This window comes from Geotrypetes seraphini, chromosome 9 (genome assembly GCF_902459505.1).
Source record: "Geotrypetes seraphini chromosome 9, aGeoSer1.1, whole genome shotgun sequence".
NCBI lineage: Eukaryota > Metazoa > Chordata > Amphibia > Gymnophiona > Dermophiidae > Geotrypetes > Geotrypetes seraphini.
Window position 1 is genome coordinate 108,967,658 of NC_047092.1, and position 20,837 is coordinate 108,988,494.

Sequence of the window (20,837 nt, forward strand, 5' to 3'; positions counted from 1 at the left end):
CTCTCTTCCGACGGCCCTGGACCTTATTTCTGAATTTGTTTTTTATTCGGGACTTTCTCTTAATTTGGATAAATCCTTGGCTTTACCTTTTCCGCCGGACTTACGTACTTCGTGGAGGGGTGATTTTCCTCTTCGCTGGGCGGGTTCTACTTTACGGTATCTGGGGGTTACCATTCCATTAGACCTCTCTAGTCTGTATCGGTTACATAGTAACATAGTAACATAGTAGATGACGGCAGATAAAGACCCGAATGGTCCATCCAGTCTGCCCAACCTGATTCAATTTAAATTTTTTTTTTTTTTTTTTCTTCTTAGCTATTTCTGGGCAAGAATCCAAAGCTTTACCCGCTACTATGCTTGGGTTCCAACTGCCGAAATCTCTGTTAAGACTTACTCCAGCCCATCTACACCCTCCCAGCCATTGAAGCCCTCCCCTGCCCATCCTCTACCAAACGGCCATACACAGACACAGACCGTGCAAGTCTGCCCAGTAACTGGCCTAGTTCAATATTTAATATTATTTTCTGATTCTAAATCTTCTGTGTTCATCCCACGCTACTTTGAACTCAGTCACAGTTTTACTCTCCACCACCTCTCTCGGGAGCGCATTCCAGGCATCCACCACCCTCTCCGTAAAGTAGAATTTCCTAACATTGCCCCTGAATCTACCACCCCTCAACCTCAAATTATGTCCTCTGGTTTTACCATTTTCCTTTCTCTGGAAAAGATTTTGTTCTACGTTAATACCCTTTAAGTATTTGAACGTCTGAATCATATCTCCCCTGTCTCTCCTTTCCTCTAGGGTATACATATTCAGGGCTTCCAGTCTCTCCTCATACGTCTTCTGGCGCAAGCCTCCTATCATTTTCGTCGCCCTCCTCTGGACCGCCTCAAGTCTTCTTACGTCTTTCGCCAGATACGGTCTCCAAAACTGAACACAATACTCCAAGTGGGGCCTCACCTGTACAGGGGCATCAACACCTTTTTCCCTCTACTGACTACGCCTCTCTTTATACAGCCCAGAATCCTTCTGGCAGCAGCCACTGCCTTGTCACACTGTTTTTTCGCCTTTAGATCTTCGGACACTATCACCCCAAGGTCCCTCTCCCCGTCCGTGCATATCAGCTTCTCTCCTCCCAGCATATACGGTTCCTTCCTATTATTAATCCCCAAATGTATTACTCTGCATTTCTTTGCATTGAATTTTAGTTGCCAGGCATTAGACCATTCCTCTAACTTTTGCAGATCCTTTTTCATATTCTCCACTCCCTCTTCGGTGTCTACTCTGTTACAAATCTTGGTATCATCTGCAAAAAGGCACACTTTTCCTTCTAACCCTTCAGCAATGTCACTTACATACATATTGAACAGGATTGGCCCCAGCACCGAACCCTGAGGGACTCCACTAGTCACCTTTCCTTCCTTCAAGCGACTTCCATTAACCACCACCCTCTGGCGTCTGTCCGACAGCCAGTTTCTGACCCAGTTCACCACTTTGGGTCCTAATTTCAGCCCTTCAAGTTTGTTCAACAGCCTCCTATGAGGAACTGTATCAAAGGCTTTGCTGAAATCCAAGTAAATTACATCTAGCATATGTCCTCGATCCAGCTCTCTGGTCACCCAATCAAAAAATTCAATCAGGTTCGTTTGGCACGATTTACCTTTTGTAAAGCCATGTTGCCTCGGATCCTGTAACCCATTAGATTCAAGGAAATACACTATCCTTTCTTTCAGTAACACTTCCATTATTTTTCCAACAACTGAAGTGAGGCTCACCGGCCTGTAGTTTCCTGCTTCATCCCTGTGACCACTTTTATGAATAGGGACCACATCCGCTCTCCTCCAATCCCCAGGAATCACTCCCGTCTCCAGAGATTTGTTTAACAAGTCTTTAATAGGACTCGCCAGAACCTCTCTGAGCTCCCTTAGTATCCTGGGATGGATCCCGTCTGGTCCCATCGCTTTGTCCACCTTCAGTTTTTCCATTAGACCTCTCTAGTCTGTATCGGTTGAATGTTCCCCCACTGTTTCAGGCCCTCCAGAATAAATTGACCCTTTGGGAATCTCTCCCCTTCTCGCTTCTGGGTTGGGTGCACCTGTATAACATGCTCATAGTTCCCTGTTGGCTTTATGTTTTTCAGGTCCTTCCCCTTTATTTGACTTCGCATGACGAGCGCCGCTTGGAGCGCTTGGTCCAGAAATTTCTTTGGGCTGGGAAGAGACCTTGTTTGTGTTATAAGAGGGCGGCAACTTCCTGGTATAGGGGTGGCCTGGGCCTGCTGAATCTTTGCTATTTAACGGTTTGCTGTGGAATGCGTCATGTTAATGACCTTTTTAGGGGTACTTCAGCATTTACTAATACTTCTTTGGAACTTTCCTGTTTTCAATCTACTCATTTTAGCACCTATCTTCATTCTGTTCCTTCTCTCGAACCTGATTCTCTCTCTGTGAACATCCTGCACCGACCCTTGAGGAAGGTTTGGCGTTGGGTCTGTAAATTTCACTCTCTTTCTTCCTCTGTCTCTCCCTTCCTACCTCTCCGCTTTAATAGTTCTTTCTTGCCTGGGATTGATGGGCTGAGTTTTGCTCGGTGGGAAGCGAAAGGTATTCATTATGTCTTTCAGTTGCTTAATGATGATGGAACTCTTCAAGCATTTGCTTATCTGCGAGCTACCTTTGATCTTTCCCCCACTGACCATTTTGCTTTTTTGCAAGTTCACCATTACATTTCTTCCTTGCCTTCTGGCTCTTTGCAAGCCTTCTGTCATGAGCTGTTGTCCACGGCTTTCACTATTGGTTCCCAACATTCGGTCCCCCTCAAGTTCCATCATCGCCATCTGAAGGATGAATCCCCTTTGTTTGATCATGCTCGGTTGCGAGAGGCTTGGTCTCGTGACCTTGCTGTTGATTTGCCCTCTGATGTGTTACTTCAGGCGGTCCGTCGATTGCCTGCTTTCCGCAAATATACTACCTTTTCGGAACAACATTTTAAATTGATTTTTCGTTTATACATTTCACCTCGCAGGGCTTATTTGTCCCATTTCCGTCTTGACGCTGCCTGCTTACGTTGTCAGGCTCCGGAAGCGGGATTGGGACACATGTTTTGGACATGCCCTCGGGTTCAGCTTTTCTGGACTGCTATCTTTACTTTTGTTGAACAGCTTTGGCACATCACCATTCGCAGCTCGCCTCTGCTCTTGTTTGGGTCTGTTCCTCACTATTTCCCCCGCTCTAAAGGAGTTGCAACTTTCCTCAAGTGGACTGTCCTGATTGCTTTGAAATGCATTTTGTTGAAATGGCTTGAGGCTGATGCTCCGGACTATTCCCTGTGGAGATGTCGCATGATTTCTCTCTTAATGTGGGAGAGGAGGGATGTGAAAGATTTGTCTTCTCGCCAGGGCCTCATCTTTCAGAGCATTTGGGAACCTTTTTGGAATACCTTAACCCCTCTGGCTCGTAGCCGGATACTCAACTGCTGATTTCCTTTTGTGTTTTCCCTTTTCTTTGTTTCATGTATTACTTATCTTTTTGTTCTTGATTACTGTGTTTTGGAAGGAGGACCCGGGGGTGGGGAGGTGGGGGGCGGGGTTTGGGATGGGAAGGGGGGGTTCTTTTGGGGTTATTACAAATCCTGTTGAGCTGATTTTGTACTTTGTTGCTTGTACTGTTTCTTTTTTGCTTGCTCAATAAAATATATTTGATTATAAATACAGACGACAAGAACATGTTAAGTCTTTCTGCTACCTCTTTCTCTTCCTTCACCGCTCCCTTCCGGCCTCCATCGTCCAGTGGTCCCACCTCCTCCCTAGCTGGCTGTTTCCCTTTAACATATCTAAAGAACAGCTTGAAATTTCGTGCTTCCCTGGCTAGTCTCTCTTCATACTTTTTTTGGCTTTTCGAACCACACGGTGACATTCTTTTTGATACTTCCTGTGCTCTTTCCAGTTTCCCTCAGATTTGTCCTTTTTCCATTTTCTGAATGAATTTTTCTTATTGCCTATTGTCTCCTTCACTATTTTAGTTATCCACGCCGGGTCTTTTGTTCGACTCTTGTTGCACCCTTTTCTGAATCTGGGGATATACAGATTTTGCGCCTCACTCACCGTGTCCTTGAAAAAGGACCAGGCATGTTCTACCATCTGCCATTTTTTGGAACTGTTCCTAAGTTTCTTCTTTACCATTCCCCTCATTGCTTCGTAGTTTCCCTTCCTGAAGTTAAAAGTTGTTGCTATGGTTCTCTTTCTTTTCAGTATTCCTATTTCCACCTTGAACTTGATCATATTATGATCACTGTTTCCCAACGGTCCCACTACTTCCACTTCCTTTGCAGGTCCCCTTAGCCCATTTAGGATTAGATCCAGAGTGGCATTTCCTCTCGTCGGTTCTCTAACAAGCTGCTCCATGAAGCAATCTTGTACAGCCTTCAGAAATTCTGCCTCCCTAGCGCATCTTGAGCTTCCAAGACTCCAGTCTATCCCAGGGTAGTTGAAGTCTCCCATAATAACTGTGTTACCGCTTTTGCATTCTCGCTTCATCTCGGCTTCCATTTCTTCATCGATATCTCCGGTTTGTCCGGGTAGACGATAGTATAGGCCTATCTTTATTTCAGGCCCTTTCCTTCCTGGTATTTTAACCCATAGCGATTCTAGCTTGTTGGCCGTCTCTGCTGTGTCCATTCTTGTCGATTGTATGCTTTCTTTTATGAATAGTGCTATTCCACCGCCTTTCTGTCCTGATCTGTCTTGGCGATAGAGCTTGTACCCCGGCAGTGCTGTATCCCATCTGCTTTCCTCATTCCACCATGTTTCAGAGATTCCAATGATGTCTATGTCCTCTTCAATGGCCATGGCTTCTAATTCTCCCATTTTGTTTCTTAGGCTCCTTGCATTAGTATATATGCAATTTAGCTCCTGGAATTTTGCTGCCTTCATTTCCTTTCCCTGTGCTTCGGTCTTTAGATTCTTCTCTTTGGCTACAATCTTTCTAACCTCCTCTTCTTTGTTAGTCGACTCCTTTAATTTGTCCCTTGTTTCATCCCAGCCTTTTTTCTCCTTAGTATCTTCATGGGATACCTTTTTCCGAATCATCGACGCTTGGTCGACTGTCGGCTTTCCCCTTCTTCTTAGTTTAAAGCCTGTTCTATTCCTCTCTTGACATGGTTTGCTAGAAGTCTAGTTCCCGCCGCGCTCAGGTGCAATCCATCTCTCCTGTAGAGCTTGCTCTTGCCCCAGAACGTCGTACAGTTCCTCACGAAGTGGAATCCTTCTTCCTCACACTATCTCCTCATCCACGCATTTATTGATTGTAGTTCCTCTTGCCTTTTCACATCTGCCCTCGGTACCGGTAGGATCTCTGAGAACGCTATCTTCTGGGTCCTCATCTTCAGCTTCCTTCCCAGAATCCTGAACTGTTCTATCAGCGTGCTTCTTCTGTAGTCTCTCCTGCTGACATCATTCGTCCCGATGTGGATCATTACTGTGGTCTCTTCCGTCTCCGCTCCTTCCAGGATCTTTTCAATTTTGTCCATGGTGTCCTTGGTTCTCGCTCCTGGGAGGCAGGTCACCAGTCGGTCCTCTCTCCCTCCTGCTATGTGGCTGTCCACATGCCTCAGGATCGAGTCCCCCACTAGGATCGCTGACTTTCCCTTCTTCAATGTTCGCTTCGGTCTCAGGTCAATGTCCTCGGTGTGCTTCACTCTTTCTTCTTCTGGGTATCGACTGGCCAATTTCTCCCCCTCGTGCGTTTTTCCTCCGGGGGTGTCTTCTTTGAGGTCTTCTGTTTCTTGTTCTCCCTTCGATGTTGGTGTAACTTCTTTCATCTGAAGTTCGTTCTCTTCCACCCTCCTCTTGTATGCTTCTTCAATGAATTTCTCGAGTTCCCTGACTTCCTCCTCGATGTGTCTCTCGCTCATGAAGTCTTCAGCTGTCCTGATTGGGTCCTCCGTGGTGTAAAGTCCTTCTAGCTCCTGTATCTTGTCCTCTAGTCGCTTGACTTCCTTCTTCAAGCTTTCCAGCTCCTGACACCGACCGCATATATACGACTGTCTCCCCGAGGGGAGGTAGTCATACATATGACAGCCGGTGCAGAACATTGGAAAGCTCATCTTCTGGTTTCCCTCTGCTTCCATAGTCGTTCCTACTGTAAGATAACACTTAAGATTACGTGTTCCTTGTGTGCCTGCTTCCGTCTGCACCTTCTTGTGTGTGCTGCCTTCGCTCTACCTTACTATACTTTATGTGTTTGTTCTTTGTGAGCCTGCTTCTTTCTGCACCTGCTTCTTGCCTTACTGCCTTCTTCTTGTGTGCAGTGTTTGCTCTACCTTACCTTACTGATGCATGCGTTCAATCTGTGCCTGCTTCTTCCGTACCCTTCAGTCTTTCCCTGGTGTAGTAACTTGGCCCTTCTTGAGGCCCTTCGCAAAGGCGCTCTCGCTAAGGCGAGCGCCTTTGCCGTGAGCCGAACGTCTGGAGACCGTTGGCTCCTCCCCTTTAAGGGGGAGTCCAACGCTGCCTCTGACGTGGTGGGGGAGGCGGAGCGAACTCTTGCCGCTTCCCCGAGCCTGGTCTCCTCCTAGCTACTGCCTGCCTTCTTCGGTGCTCGGCACCGATGCTGTCTATCTCCTCCCTGAGCAGTGAAACTTCAGGTATGCTGCTCCTCTTCTCTCCTCTCCTCTCTTTGGCACTGCGTGTGCTGCGCTAGCTCCTCCCCTTTAAGGGGGAGTCCGGCGCTGCCTCTGACGCAGTGGGGGGGCGGAGCGAACTCTCGCCACTTCCCCGAGCCTGGTCTCCTCCTAGCTACTTCCTGCCTTCTTCGGTGCTCGGCACCGACACTGTCTATCTCCTCCCTGAGCAGTGAAACTTCAGGTACGCTGCTCCTCTTCTCTCCTCTCCTCTCTAGGCACCTTCATCACCCTTCTATGGAATCTGACATCTATCCCTTCCTCGAGTCTCCTCTTTCCTAGTATAACATTTCTCCCTCCCTTCCTCCTTTTTAGCCCCCCTTCCAATCCAACATTTCTCCCTTCTTTCCCTTTATCAGTCCAACAATTCTTTTTCTCTGCCTCCTGCATGCTTTCTGTCCTCCAGTCCTTATTCCCTACTCCAACCAACATATCTCTCTCTCTCACTCTCCCTCCATGAGTCTAACTTTTCACTCTCTGCCCTCTCCCCCTTCTCCTGAGTGTGACATTTCTCCTTCTCTCCTTTATGCTCTCCCAATCCAACACCCCTCCTTCTCTCTCCATGAGTCTAATACTTTCTGCCAACTGCACACTTTCTCTCTCCTTGTCCCCTTCCCTCAAGTGTGACATTTCTCCCTCCTTCATGACCCCAGGTCCATTTCTCCCTCTCTGTCTCTTTGTAGTGCTCTCTCTGCCCCTGCTCTTCTCTACCCCACCACAAGATCAATCTTCATTTGCGGCCCAAAGGACATTGCCTGCAGCGGCCAATCACATACACTACCCTGCTGCATGCACTGGCATCTCTGCTCTACTGCAGGCCCACCTCTGATGAAATGGAAGGTATGTCAGAGAGGACAGGCCGCAGTAGTGAGATAATGCCGGTGCCAGAAACAGAACAGAAGAAACTGACTAGAGAGTTGCGCGGGGACAGAAATCCCACCCGTCCCCACCCGTCCCCGCCAAAGTCCCACCCGTCCCCACCCGTCCCCGTGAGGACTCCCACCCGTCCCCACCCGTCCCCGCGAGGAATCCCTCCATCCCCGCCCGTCCCCACGAGGAATCCCCTACGTCCCCGCGAGGAATCCCCTACGTCCCTGCCTGTCCCTATAAACTACAGAAATAGTTATTTCATTTAATTATGCTACTGAATTAAAGGCTCTGGTAGAAATCCATTTAAAAATAAGCAAAAAGACTTTATTAATTTGGAAATATTAATTGGGAAGAATACATACTTTGTAAACGGATTTCTACCAGAGCCTCTAATGTTTATAAATTTTTATCAACACAACTAATATACTACTTTATCCTTAAGCAAAAAAAAAAAAAAAAGAATTTTTTTCCTACCTTTGTTGCCTGGTTTCTGCTTTCTTCATATTCTCATTCAATTCCTTCCATCCACTGCCTCTCTTCTCTCTGTGTCTTCCATTTGCTCTGTTACTGTGCCTCTCCCTTTCTCCCCCCTCCCAAATTGGTCTGGCACCCATCTTTTTCCTTCCACTCCCCCCATAGTCTGGCACCTCTGTCTTCTTCCCTGCCAGGGTCTTCTCCCCATTTCCTCTTCCCCATTTCCTTCCAGTGTCCTTCTCCCCCACCATCTTCCCCATGTCCTGTCAGGCAGCATCCTTCTCCCCCCTCTGCCTTCCCCATGTCCTTTCAGCGTCCTTCTCCCCCCCTCTGTCTTCCCCATGTCCTTTCAGTGGCCTTCTCCCCCCTCTGTCTTCCCCATATCCTTTCATCGGCCTTCTCCCCCCCTGTTTTCCCCATTTCCTTTCAGTGGCCTTCTCCACCCCTGTTTTCCCCATGTCCTTTCAGTGGCATTCTCCACCCCTTTGTCTTCCCCAGTGCTTTCAGGGTCCTTCACCCCCCTCTGTCTTCAACATGTGCTTTCAGCATCCTTCCCCCCCTCCTCCCGTTTACCCCATGTCCTTTCAGCGTCCTTCTCCACTCCTTTGTCTTCCCCAGAGCTTTCAGCAGTCTTCTCCCCCCAGCGTCTTTTCTTCTCCACTCCACCTTTCCTCCCTCCCTGCCCCTTACCTTTGTGGCGTTTCCGCACCCGACCGACAACAGAACAGGCCCGGTCGGACAAATCTCCCTGTCTTGTAGCCTCGAATCTAAATTACCTTCTTACAGCAGCTGGAGTATTGAAGCTGCTGTAAGAGGTAATTTAGATTCGCGGCTACAGGGCAGGGAGGTTTGTCGGCCGGGCCTGTTGTCGGTCGATCGGGGGACCTGACCGGCTGTGCACATTCTTCGGGGCGGACCGCCCCCTCCCCCCTCTTTCGTTCGCCATTGCCTTCTTCCTACCTGCCCTGCCGCTCACAGCCGACTGGAAGTCTTCCTGATGTCAGCGCTGACGTCGGAGGAAGGGAGGGCTTTGCTTAAGCCCTCCCTCCGACGTCAGCGCTGACATCGGGAAGACTTCCGTTCGGCTGTGTGCTGCGACAGTGCAGGTAAGGAGGAGGAGACTACCCTCGCGGCTCAAATGCAGTGTACTGCGATCCAACCCCGCAGGAACCCCGCGACCCTCGGAGGCGTCCCCACAGGATCCCCGCGACCCTAGGGGGCGTCCCCATGGGATCCCCGCGACCCAAAGGGGGAACCCGCGGGATCCCCGCGGGTCCCGCGAGATTCCCGTCATCCCCGTTCCCGTGCAGCTCTCTAAAACTGACTAAGTCAAAGATTTGTCAGCAGAGCACAGCAACATAGGCTAGTAAGAGTGTGGTTTATGTATTGCAGTGTTCGTTTTTACGTTTGATTTGGCATTACAGATTAAGGTTCATGGATGCAAAAGTTATGATGGTTTTCAACTGTTGAACGAATGTTACAAGATCATTTGGTGGGGTCTCCTGAAGCAGATATTGAAATGGGGCCGTGTCGGGACACCGGGACCTATTGAATTACCTTTTACAAGATAGGTGAGGTTCTACTTACGTTCCAGTGACAACTGAATGCAAAAAATATATATAAAATAAGAAAATTGTTAGGGAGTTTGGACAATTTATAAGGAGTTCAAAATGCACGATGGAGCAGAAAGAACATGGACTGTGTGAAGGAGGAGGAGTGCAGTGTGTTCAGTTAGTCAATCCAGATCTTTTGCCATGTGTTGGGGTCTTGATAGAGACCAGTATCAGTAGACCATATATCAATTAATCCCAATTTAGAAGTAAATTTGTAAGATAACAGAGTTTTGTACCAAAGGGCGGATTGTCCCTTAGACTGTGTCATAATGAATTCACTGAGCACCAAAATGGAGGGTTTATCAGTTGAAGGAGATTTGATGTCATAGTGGTCCTTAATAGCGTGGCATATTTGCATCCAGCGGAACAAGTTCGAGGGAGGTAGACCGTATGTTGATGAAAGAAGGTTAAAGGGAATCCATCCTTCGGAATCAAAAAGTTGACTTATAAACCATATACCTGCAGATTTCCACAAAGGCCAATTTATCGGCTTCTTTTGTATAAGTATTTTTGGGTTGTTCCATAAGTATATCAAGTTGGAATTGTTCCAATTAATAGCCAAAAGGGAATCAAGATCTCATAAAGCAGTTTTAGTTGAGCTGAGTATACCAAAGGGATTTGCAGTATGTGCAGGACCTGTAAAAGTAAAACATTGTAGGTCAAAATTGTCTACATACGATTTCTCAAGGTTAACACAAACAGGAAAAGAAGTCATATGAGTATGATGAAGCCAATAGGAGCCCTGGCGAAGTAGAAATGAAGTATGATATTCGTAGAAACTGGGGAAACGAACTCCACCTTCAGACTTTTCTCTTTTTAATTTTTGCAAACTTATTCGAGGGGTAAATTTGTTCCATAGAAACTGTACGAGTAAAGCTTCTATTTTCTTATAAGAAGATGCTTTCAAATAAATTGGCAGCATACTAAGAACATAGTTGATGACAGGTGTGATCATCATCTTAATAGTCTCTAAACGACCCCACCAAGAGAGTCTTAACGGAGACCATTTGGCTGTTAAAGCAGTGACAGATGACATGATATAATCAGTGTTGTACTCCACAGTTTCTTCCAGAGTAGGTCCAAAGTATATCCCTAAATATTTCAGTTTACGACCCGCCCATCGTAGTCCCATCTTGTTAATGGATTCGTAGAGTTCCGGAGCATTTAAAGCCATGATTTCAGTCTGAAGGGAAAAACTATCAGTCACTTCTACTCCAGAGCCTAGTAGAAACATAGAAAGATGACGGCAGAAAAGGGCTACAGCCCATCAAGTCTGCCCACTCTTCTGACCCACCCCATCAAGTCTGAGTGCTAATGACCCAGTTCCTTAACTCGACCCTAGTAGGGATCCCACATGGATGTCCCATTTATTCTTAAAGTCGAGCACGCTGGTGGCCTTGACCACCTGCACCGGAAGTTTGTTCCAGTGATCTACTACCCTTTCTGTGAAGAAATACTTCCTGGTGTCACCATTAAATTTCCCTCCTCTGAGTTTGAGCGGGTGCCCCCTTGTGACCGAGGGTCCCTTGGATGAGGCCTGCTCTACTTGTTTGGCAGCCTTCATGTCTGCACTGACGATTACTCCCAAGTCCCGTTCTTCTGAAGTCCTAGCTAGTGTTTCTCCATTCAAGGTGTAAGTTCTGCATAGTACAGCATAACCAACCAGTCTGTCCTACAGTCTCAAACATTTGCTTTTTTTTTCTCTTCTGGGAGTTTAAGGGCATTCCACCACCCACTCACAGCAAATCACCAATTACTATGCCTACCCACAGGGTTTGTTTGTTTATTTATATATATATGTCAATTCTCTTTTATTGAGGGTATAAAGCAAAATATATAAATATGAACACCACATATCCTACAAAAGCGCAATACCAAATCAAGTGGAACCCATCATTCTTAAGATCTCACAAACTTGGTATTACAAGGCAAAGAGAGAAACAAGTACCTCCAGTCAACCAACCTAAAAATATCCTAAATACATCCCCCCCCCCCAATTATATCTTTGAAGAGCAAAAGGTGACCAACACTAAACAAGTTCCAGCTCATAAATTCAGTTAATTCATGTCCAAACTTCTGGCTCCATGTGGTAGACTGGATATAAGGCTCCAAGACCAGGAGGAAGTGTTGTTTCTTGGTGTCAGATGTGCCTATGTAACTTTAAATAGTAGTAAACAGTTAAGTTGATTCCTCCAGTGCCAAAATCCAAATGGAGATTACTGCAACCAAGACTACATTATATATTTATGACCCACCATGCAAGCTTTTTCAAAAACCCTGCAACAAGCAGCTTTACCAAACAAAACCCCTAATAGGGAGTTTAATATAGAGATTCCCCACAGTCTAACCAGATAACCCAATATAGGATTTTATGTGCGTACAGTGCCATAAAGCATATGAGAATGAATTTGGCAATTGTTCACATTTTCTGCAGAGCAAGGAGTCCACTAAACCTGAATGACAAATCTGTACTTGAGTGAAGTAAGCTCTAGTTATGATTCTATAACTGCATTCTCTTCACAGGATACCTATTATTTTAAGGATATGCATTATAGCTTGATTAACATCAGTATGCTGCAACAGCACCCCTATTCCATTTAGCCACCAGCTAAGCATAGAATCTAGCTGGCAAGACTTCCCAGAGTATCTTATAAATTTGGGAAACTGATGGTGAAGTTCCCTTGTCCTCCCCAAAAAGGGTCTATAATTGCTTGCTCACCCCTATGGACAATCCCCCAATCTGCAAGGTAGCTACCTACATAATGAGACAGCTGTATATAACCAAATATATCCCCCGGTGCCACTGCCAAATCAGCTGTATGAACCGGGAAAGACTTAAGTGAACCTGCCTCATCAAGCACCTGAGCTAAGGTGTGAACTCCCTGAGCCCCCCAACTATGAAAAACCATGGAGGTCATGCCAGAGACAAAATCAGAGTTCCCCATCAAGGTAATAAGTATGTAGCCTTAGGGTTATAATTTAAGATCTTTAGCAGGTGACACCATACGACTCTCATAGGGAATAATATAAAAATAGCATGGGTCACTGAGAGTAGCTTATTCCTAGGTGTTTGGAGCAAGAAAGTTAATGTTAAAGAAGAGAAAAGTGCTTGTTCAAATTGTGTGGGTGTAAAAGTATTGTTTCCCAGGATCCAATCACAGAGATGTCTAAGTAAACAAGCCCAGTTATAAAGGCAAACATCCAGGAGACCCATATCCCCTCTATGGTGGGCCTCCAGCAAACTATCAAAGCGAAGTTTTGATTTCTTACCCACCCAACAAAATCGAATGATTAATCTTTGTAAGCAGAGCCAATCCTGAGTATTGAGCCATTTAGGGAATAACATCATACTGAAAACAGAAATATGCTCCCCCCCCCCCCCCCCACACACAGGACAGCGGTAAGAAGTGCCATTTGGCCAATTGTTGTTTAGTATGTTGTAGGAGCAAGGGAATGTTCACCTGATGTAAATTACAAGGGTTTGATGCTAAGTTAATGCCAAGAATTTTTAAAGTGACCCACCATCCAACATTATTTATTTAGTTAAAACACTTATATTTTGTGTATCACAAAAATCCATGCGGGTTACAACATACACACACACACATATGTATTAAAAAACAAACAACCTGACACATCAATACTCCCACATCAGTAAGTAAAACTATTCTAATAGCAGTCTACATACTAAAGTTCTTCAATTTAATTCTGCTAGTAGCTGGTATCTTAAGTGCTCCTGCAAAAGTCCAAAATCCTGGTGGTCTAGTGAGCTAGGTCATGTCAGACCTCTCTAGCTCAAGGACCTTCTAGCCCCAACACCATTCCCCATACCTTTTGTCAAAAATTAGGCAGGAAGGATCCCACTCCCTCCTGCCTTTAAGGGCCGTCTCTTCACAATGGCAGCCCTTCCACCCTCCTAGTGCATCTTGAGCCAATCAGGGCCTTAGGCCCCTCCCAGTGCATGCCAACAACAGTTACCAGCAGCTCTAGAGCTGCCGGTAATTAGCAACTGGAAACAGGGGGTAATTCCCTTTTGTGCATCACTAGGAAAGCTTATCTAAATAGCAATGAGCTCCTATCGCTGTATTTGCAGAGGGTTCTGGGGATTTGGGAAGAAGGGGATACATGCGTGCGGTGGGGGGGGCGCACATTCAGCAGGGGGGCGCAGAAGTTCACCTCTGCCCTGGGCACCCCCTACCCTTGCTACGCCACTGTGTTGAAGGATACATTACCCTTTGTGTGTGTGTGTGTGTGTGTAGTTTTAAAAATAGCCCATGTTTAACAGGAAGAAAAAAAGAGGCTGCCATCAGGGAAGCCTTTCTGCCATCTGTATTAATGTGTAAATACCTTTGAATATCAAAACTGATATAAGCATATTCTTTTCTTCATTATTATATAACAGGTACAAAAGATAATGCCAAACACCACCCAATATTTTTCCATCCTACGTAATCCTGTTTCTCTGCTGGAATCCTCCTATGCTTATTTCAGATATCTTCCATCCTTTAATAAGACCAAGACACTGGATCAGTTCCTGATTTCTCCACTCAGTTATTACAGTCCGCATGAAGCATATCATATGCTTATCAAGAACACAATGTGGTATGATTTTGGTTATGATAACAATGCAGAAGATAAAGAGGACTATGTTTACTCAGTCCTTAAGGAGATCAGACAGAGGTTTCAGCTGATACTCATTGCTGAATACTTTGAGTCCATGGTGCTCCTGAAGAACAATCTGTGCTGGGAACTGGAAGATGTGGTTTACTTCAAGTTGAACTTCAGGAGCAAAGACACTGTTCAGAACCTGACCCAAGAGAGCAAGGAGAAGGCAAAAGAGTGGTGCTCCTTAGACTGGAAGCTTTACAAGCATTTCAATAGGACCTTCTGGAACAGAATCCAGGACACTATTGGCTTTCAAAAAATGAAGCAGGAAGTGGAGATCTTGCAAGCAAGGCAAAAAGAACTCATGCAAATATGTCTCTTGGATGGCCAAGCAACAGATAAATCTAAAATCAAAGACTGTTCTCCAACCTGCCCAGGCAGGGGAGGCAAATTTCTTGGGATATAACCTTAAATCAGGGTTGGATACTAAGACCATGAATGTTTGTCTTAGTATGATTATGCCAGAGCATAACTATATTAATCTTATACGTGATCGTCAGAAACAAAAAATATTATAAAAATGTTTGCCTTCTATAATGTGAATAACCCCAAAACATCACACATGTTGAATTTTATTATTTTTAGTATTTTAAGAAAAAAACATTTTTTAACTTTTATTTTTATTCTTTACTATCCTATTTTTAAATGGAGTTCCTTTCTTAATGAATGTGTATTATATATTGTACACCGCTTGGATCCTTTTTTAGGCTGTTATGCGGTATAGAGAGTTTTTAATAAACAAACATTTTTAACAGTAACTCTTCCAAGTACAAATAGAACTTCATGAAGATATCAGAGGGAGCTCTGAGACACAACAATGGATGACTTATGAGCAGTGGCGTAGTAAGAGGGAGGCAGGAGGGTGGTCCACTCCGGGCGTCATGTTAGTGGGGGCGCCAGCACCCTTCCTCCCCTCCACCTCCCGTCTCGTCCCATTCCTCGCTGCATTCGCCCCCCCCTCCCCCCATACTTCTAGTTGTTCACTGCCATGAGCAACAACTTCAATGTGCTCTTCACCACCATGTCATCTCTCCCACTGACGTCACTTCCCGGTGCCGCGCATAGGAAATGACATCAAAGGGAGAGACGATGGGGTCGTGAAGAGCATTTTGAAACATTGAAGTTCTTGTTGCTCGCTGTGGTGAACAACTAGACGAAGGAGGGAAAGGGGACATATAAGCGGCAGGAGTCAGAGTTGAGGGCAGGGGAGGGGCGTCACTGTCCCATGCACCTCTCACCCTTGCTATGACACTGCTTAAGAGTCCTCTTATTGAGCTACTGTAAACACGCATGCTTACTGCAGAAAAAAATGGCTTACTGCAAGGTGCGCTGAGGTGTCCCACAGTAACTTCTGGATGTGCGCTCGCTACCCATGCACTAAAGAATAAAATTTATTTTTTAGTGCTAGGGTGAGCTTGGGACTGAGAGTGGGTATGTTCAGTGCTAACTAATTAGTTTGGGGTTGGCATAAACAAACATTTTTAACAGTAACTCTTCTAAGTACATGGACAAATAGAACTTCATGAAAATATCAGAGGGAGCTCTGAGACACAACAATGGGTGACTTACTTATTGTTTATAGAATAGGTGGCTATTGTTTATAGAAAATTTGCATGTGGCTATTAATACCGAAAATAGATTCAAACAATTTTTATTGATGCAAACATCATCAAATACAACAAGTACAACATCAAAGCACATCAATAATGCATAAACTATTATAATATAATATACATAATAAAAGACAAATTCCAATTTCAATAATACCGAAAATAGAAAAAAATTGGCCATTTTACCCTATGGTAAAAATGGTCTTAGCTCACAGGAATGACTCACATAAGGATGCATTAAGTCCACTTTTTACTATTTATTAAAAGGGCCCCTTCGTATAGTGTTTCCCAAGCTGGTCCTGGAGTACCCTCTTGCCAGTTAGATTTTCAGGATATCCACAATGAATAGGCATGAGATTGCCTCCATTGTATGCAAATCATTTCCATGCCTATTCATTGTGGATATCCTGAAAACCTGACTGGCCAGGGGGTACTCCAAGATCGACTTGAGAAACACTGCCGTGTAGGGGCATTTTTGATAGGACATCTAACATAACAGTACTCTTATATACCGCTACAACCTCACAGCTCAGTGCGGTTTACAAGAAAGAGAACTGATATGGCAATTCTATAATAAAAAGTATTCAAAGAGAAAAAAAGAGGAATTTTGACAATTAAGTTGCTAAAAGTTCTTCGTAAAAAGATGGATTTTCAATAATTTCCTGAAGGTGATGTAGGAATAAGAACTGGAAATCAACTTACCAAAGCTCTTATCCCAAAGGGCAGCCTGGTAAGCCAAAATTCAACTGAAAAATCTCTTATGCCGACAACCCTTTACGGTCTAACTTTGCACATTTCCCGCAAAACGTCCAAAATTGGACTTCCAGAAGGGTCCATTTTTTTAAATGCTGGATGTCCAATTTTTTTTTTAATCGTCTAGTTTGACATCTTGGCCACCAGGACGTCCAACTAGATGTCCAACCTCAGAACATCTAATTTTATTCCCCATTTTTGACCACAATACCAAGTTTAAAACATCCAAATGAAGCCCATGGGAGAGGCCAGATTTCTAATGGACTGGCCACATGACATGCCAACAGAATATTGGCAGACTAAGTCAGACGTACACAGGGAGAAGGTATACATATACCAATAATATTGCAAAAAAGGTAGTGAAATACGTTTTTGTGTAAAAAGAGAACACTACCCCTAGTTTCACTTAAATAGTTATTCAAGAGATGATATACATATGTAAAGATCAGCTTAGAGACATGGAGGAGTTTTTTTTGGAAGGAAACCCCCCCCATACCACCTCACCACCCAATCATTGCTAGATCTTTCATACTTTTAAGCATAACTTAATGCCAGCTTAGTGCCAAATAAACTATAAATCAATCAAAAGAATTTCAAAAAGTTCAAAATTTCTTTTTTTTGTTCAATAATATTTATTAGAATTTTCAGAAAACAGCATAATACAGAGAATAAGTAACAGGAAGGAACATATATGCTCTCTCGCAGGATTATTACAATGCAGATAAAGGGTGTGATAAAATTATCAGATGTATGATATCAAACGACTATACATTTCACAGAGTGACCATTATTAATTAATTGGTACAAAATTCTAGAACTTTACTCCAAGTCTTATTGAAAGATGAGAAAGTATTCATTGTCAGGGCGACAGATTTTTCATATTTAGCGTACAGAGAAACAGTATTCCACCATTCAGTATAGTTTAAAGTAGTAAAATCTTTCCAATGAGAAAGTATCATTTTCACTGCTATTAAAAGAAGAGATCGTAATAGTTTATCTTCATATTTATTCAGACTTCAGGACAGAACAGAGCCTCCTAAGATTATTATGCTAAAGGACAATTGTTCTTATATTGACAAAATTTGACAAATAGACCAGATTTCGGCCCCAAAAGATTTTAACAGTGTACAATGATATAACATGTGATCTAATGTACCAATTTGGGCAGAGCAAGACCAACATAATTCTGAACTGAGTGGGGTAATCTTAGATAATTTGTATGGGGTCCAATATGCCCTGTGATACAGAAAAAGAACCATTTGTTTGTGAGCAGCAGCCTGTAATGAACTAAAAGAATTGAGCCATATAGTTTCCCATAGTGCTGGAATCAATGAAAGCGAGAGGTCTGGGGACCAGACATCATATAGTGCTGCTGGGGATGGGAATTTATGTTTCTTCAATATTTTATACCAGGCAGATGCTTCCCCTTTTTTGAGTCTAAATAGAACACACCACAGTAGTATTGATGGTACTTCATTCGATATGAGGTGTTTTTTCATGAAGAATTTAACTGATTGTTGTAATTGTAGCCATTGATAAAATTGATTAGATGGTATATGGAATTCGTCAGCTAAGTTAGCAAAACTCATTAACTTATTTTCAGTAAGTAATTGAGATATAGACCATAATCCGTTTTTGATCCACAATTTCCATTCAATATGTTTACCTTGGATTTGTACTTGTGGGTTGAGTCATTCCATTTATGATCTGCAATAGTGTCAGTTTCATTGATTGCAACCACAGTAGAAAGCAATATGGGATTATTTCTAACAGAATCTGAAGACATGAAAGGTAAGTGACAGAGAAATTCTTTATTGTATAATTTATGTTCTAATTGTAACCAGGAAGGGAGCTGTTTATCATCTGGTGTTATCATCCATTGGGAGCCTTGTCTACATAAGAATGCTATGTGATATTCGTACATGCTGGGAAAGTTTACTCCTCCGTTGTTTTTTTGTGCACTTTAACTTCTTGCGTGCGATGCGGGGAACTTTGTTGTTCCATAGAAATTTGGATATAAGAGATTCAATTTTGGAGTAGTCTTTTAGTGGAAGTAAAAAGGGTTTCATAGAAAGGTTATATGTGATTTTAGGGGTCAAGACCATTTTGATAGAGTCCAATCTCCCCCACCAGGATAACTTCAGAGGGGACCATTTTAGAGCTGTAGACTTGATTAGGTGAATAATATGATCCAATAGTAAGGTACTAGTTTCTTCTATAGTAGTTACAAACAAAATTCCCAAATACAGTGGTACCTTGGTTTACGAGCATAATTCGTTCCAGAAGCATGCTCTTAAACCAAAACACTCGTATATCAAAGCAACTTTTCCTATAAGAGTTAGTGTAAACTTGAACAATTCGTTCCACATCCCCAAAAACTTAATTACCATTAGGGACACCTCCACCGCTGCCTCTGCCATCCACGGGGCTCCTCCAATTCTCCTCCTCTGCTGCTGTTCGCTGCCTCTCACTGCGAGTGGTGCTCACTAAGCAAACGCCGCCACCACCGCCACAGAGCCCGACTGGACACTGTTGGCTCTGCCGCTCCTGGACGCTGCACCCCCCCCCCGATGCCACTTCCCCCTCTGCTTGGACTCTCAAGTGCTGGCTCACTCCTGCCGGACGCACCCCGACTCCCATGCTCCACCCGAGGCCACCGGCGCTGTTATCGCCTCTTCCCCCCCCTCCCCGACTGGTCCTGTCCTTACCCCTGCACCGCCGATGATAAAAGTGCCTGCCGCCGGTCTGCTGCTGAGCCTTGAGCATCTGCGCATGCTCAGGCCTTCTGATCTCACCCTCTCCGAGATTCTCATGAGAATCTCGGAGAGGGTGAGATCAGAAGGCCTGAGCATGCGCAGATGCTCAAGGCTCAGCAGCAGACCGGCGGCAGGCACTTTTATCACCGGCGGTGCAGGGGTAAGGACAGGGCCAGTCGGGGAGGGGGGGGAAGAGGTGATAGAAGCGCCGGTGGCCTCGGGGGGAGCAATAGTGTTGGTTCTCGCAGTCAGGTCGGGTCGGGTGGGGGCTCGCAAATCAAGTCAATGCTCGGTTTACGAGTCAAAAGTTTGCTGAGTGTTTTGCTCGTCTTGCAAAACACTCACAAACCGGGTTACTCGTAAACCGAGGTTTGACTGTATTTCAACTTGTTTGGTGTATATTTAAGACCAAAACGAGATATAATGTCTCCACATGGATAGTCTGTCAGTGGCAATACTTCCGTTTTTGTACTATTTAGTTTATATCCCGCTAGAGGTGCATAAGTGTCTATAGTGTTCAAAATTTCTTAACTTAAAGCTTGATTTCTTGATTCCAACGTGAACACGTTTCATGCTCCTGCCTCAGAAAACCAAACAATCTAAAATTCAGCCGCACTGAATAGAAAATGCTAGGCGGCAATAGGTGATTGGAATCTTTTGACAAGTTGTGGGAGCGTTGGCAGTTTTATGTTTGAGCTCAATCTAGGGTAAAAGCTGATTTGTTGTTCTTGAGTTTCTCAGTTTGTTCTATTATAATCTTCTAAATCAGGGTTGTCCAACGTCGGTCCTTAAGGGCCACAATCCATTTGGGTTTTCAGGATTTCCCCAATGAATTTGCATGAAATCTATTTGTATGCACTGCTTCCATTGTATGCAAACAGATCTCATGCATATTCATCGGCAAAATCCTGAAAATCTGACCTGGCCTTGTTCTAAACTTACAGTAATGTGCTTTAGTTGATCTTAATCATCGCTATGAAAAAAGGTTTTCCAGTAAAGTCTGAGGCAAAAAAAAAATTGAATTTTTCTTTTACCTTATCCTCCCTGAGTTATTTGCTTTGGATGTATTTGAAAAAATTCTTGGTATTTGTTCTTATCTCAAAACCAAGTTTCTCTTCAAAGTCTCTGTTGGCCTACCTTATTATATCTAACTTGCCAGTACTTGTCAGTGGCGGAGCGAGGGTAAGAGGCACCCTCTTCTCTGCCCCCACCTCTATATGCTTCTTCCCCACCCCCTCCTGTCATGCATGTGCCGCTTCCCTTCCCCCGTATCTCTGTAATGTTCCTGGTGCAAACAGCAACCTCCAACCTGCTGTCATGCCAGCTCTTCCTCTGATGTCACTTCCCAGGTGTGGGTCCAGGAAGTGACATCAGAGGAAGAGCTGATGTTGCAGCAGGTTGGGGGTTGCTGCTCGTG

At 44.4% G+C, this 20,837-nt stretch overlaps 1 protein-coding gene across 1 annotated transcript in view; it reads left to right on the top strand.

Annotated features, from left to right (window-relative positions):
- Positions 1-14,819, top strand: part of LOC117366424 (galactose-3-O-sulfotransferase 2-like) — a 41,849-nt gene extending 27,030 nt beyond the window's left edge. Inside the window, 2 exon segments of the mRNA XM_033957763.1 lie at positions 14,039-14,658; positions 14,660-14,819. Of these exon segments, the coding sequence (XP_033813654.1) occupies positions 14,039-14,658; positions 14,660-14,819 (780 nt within the window).
- The last annotated feature ends 6,018 nt before the right edge of the window (positions 14,820-20,837 follow it).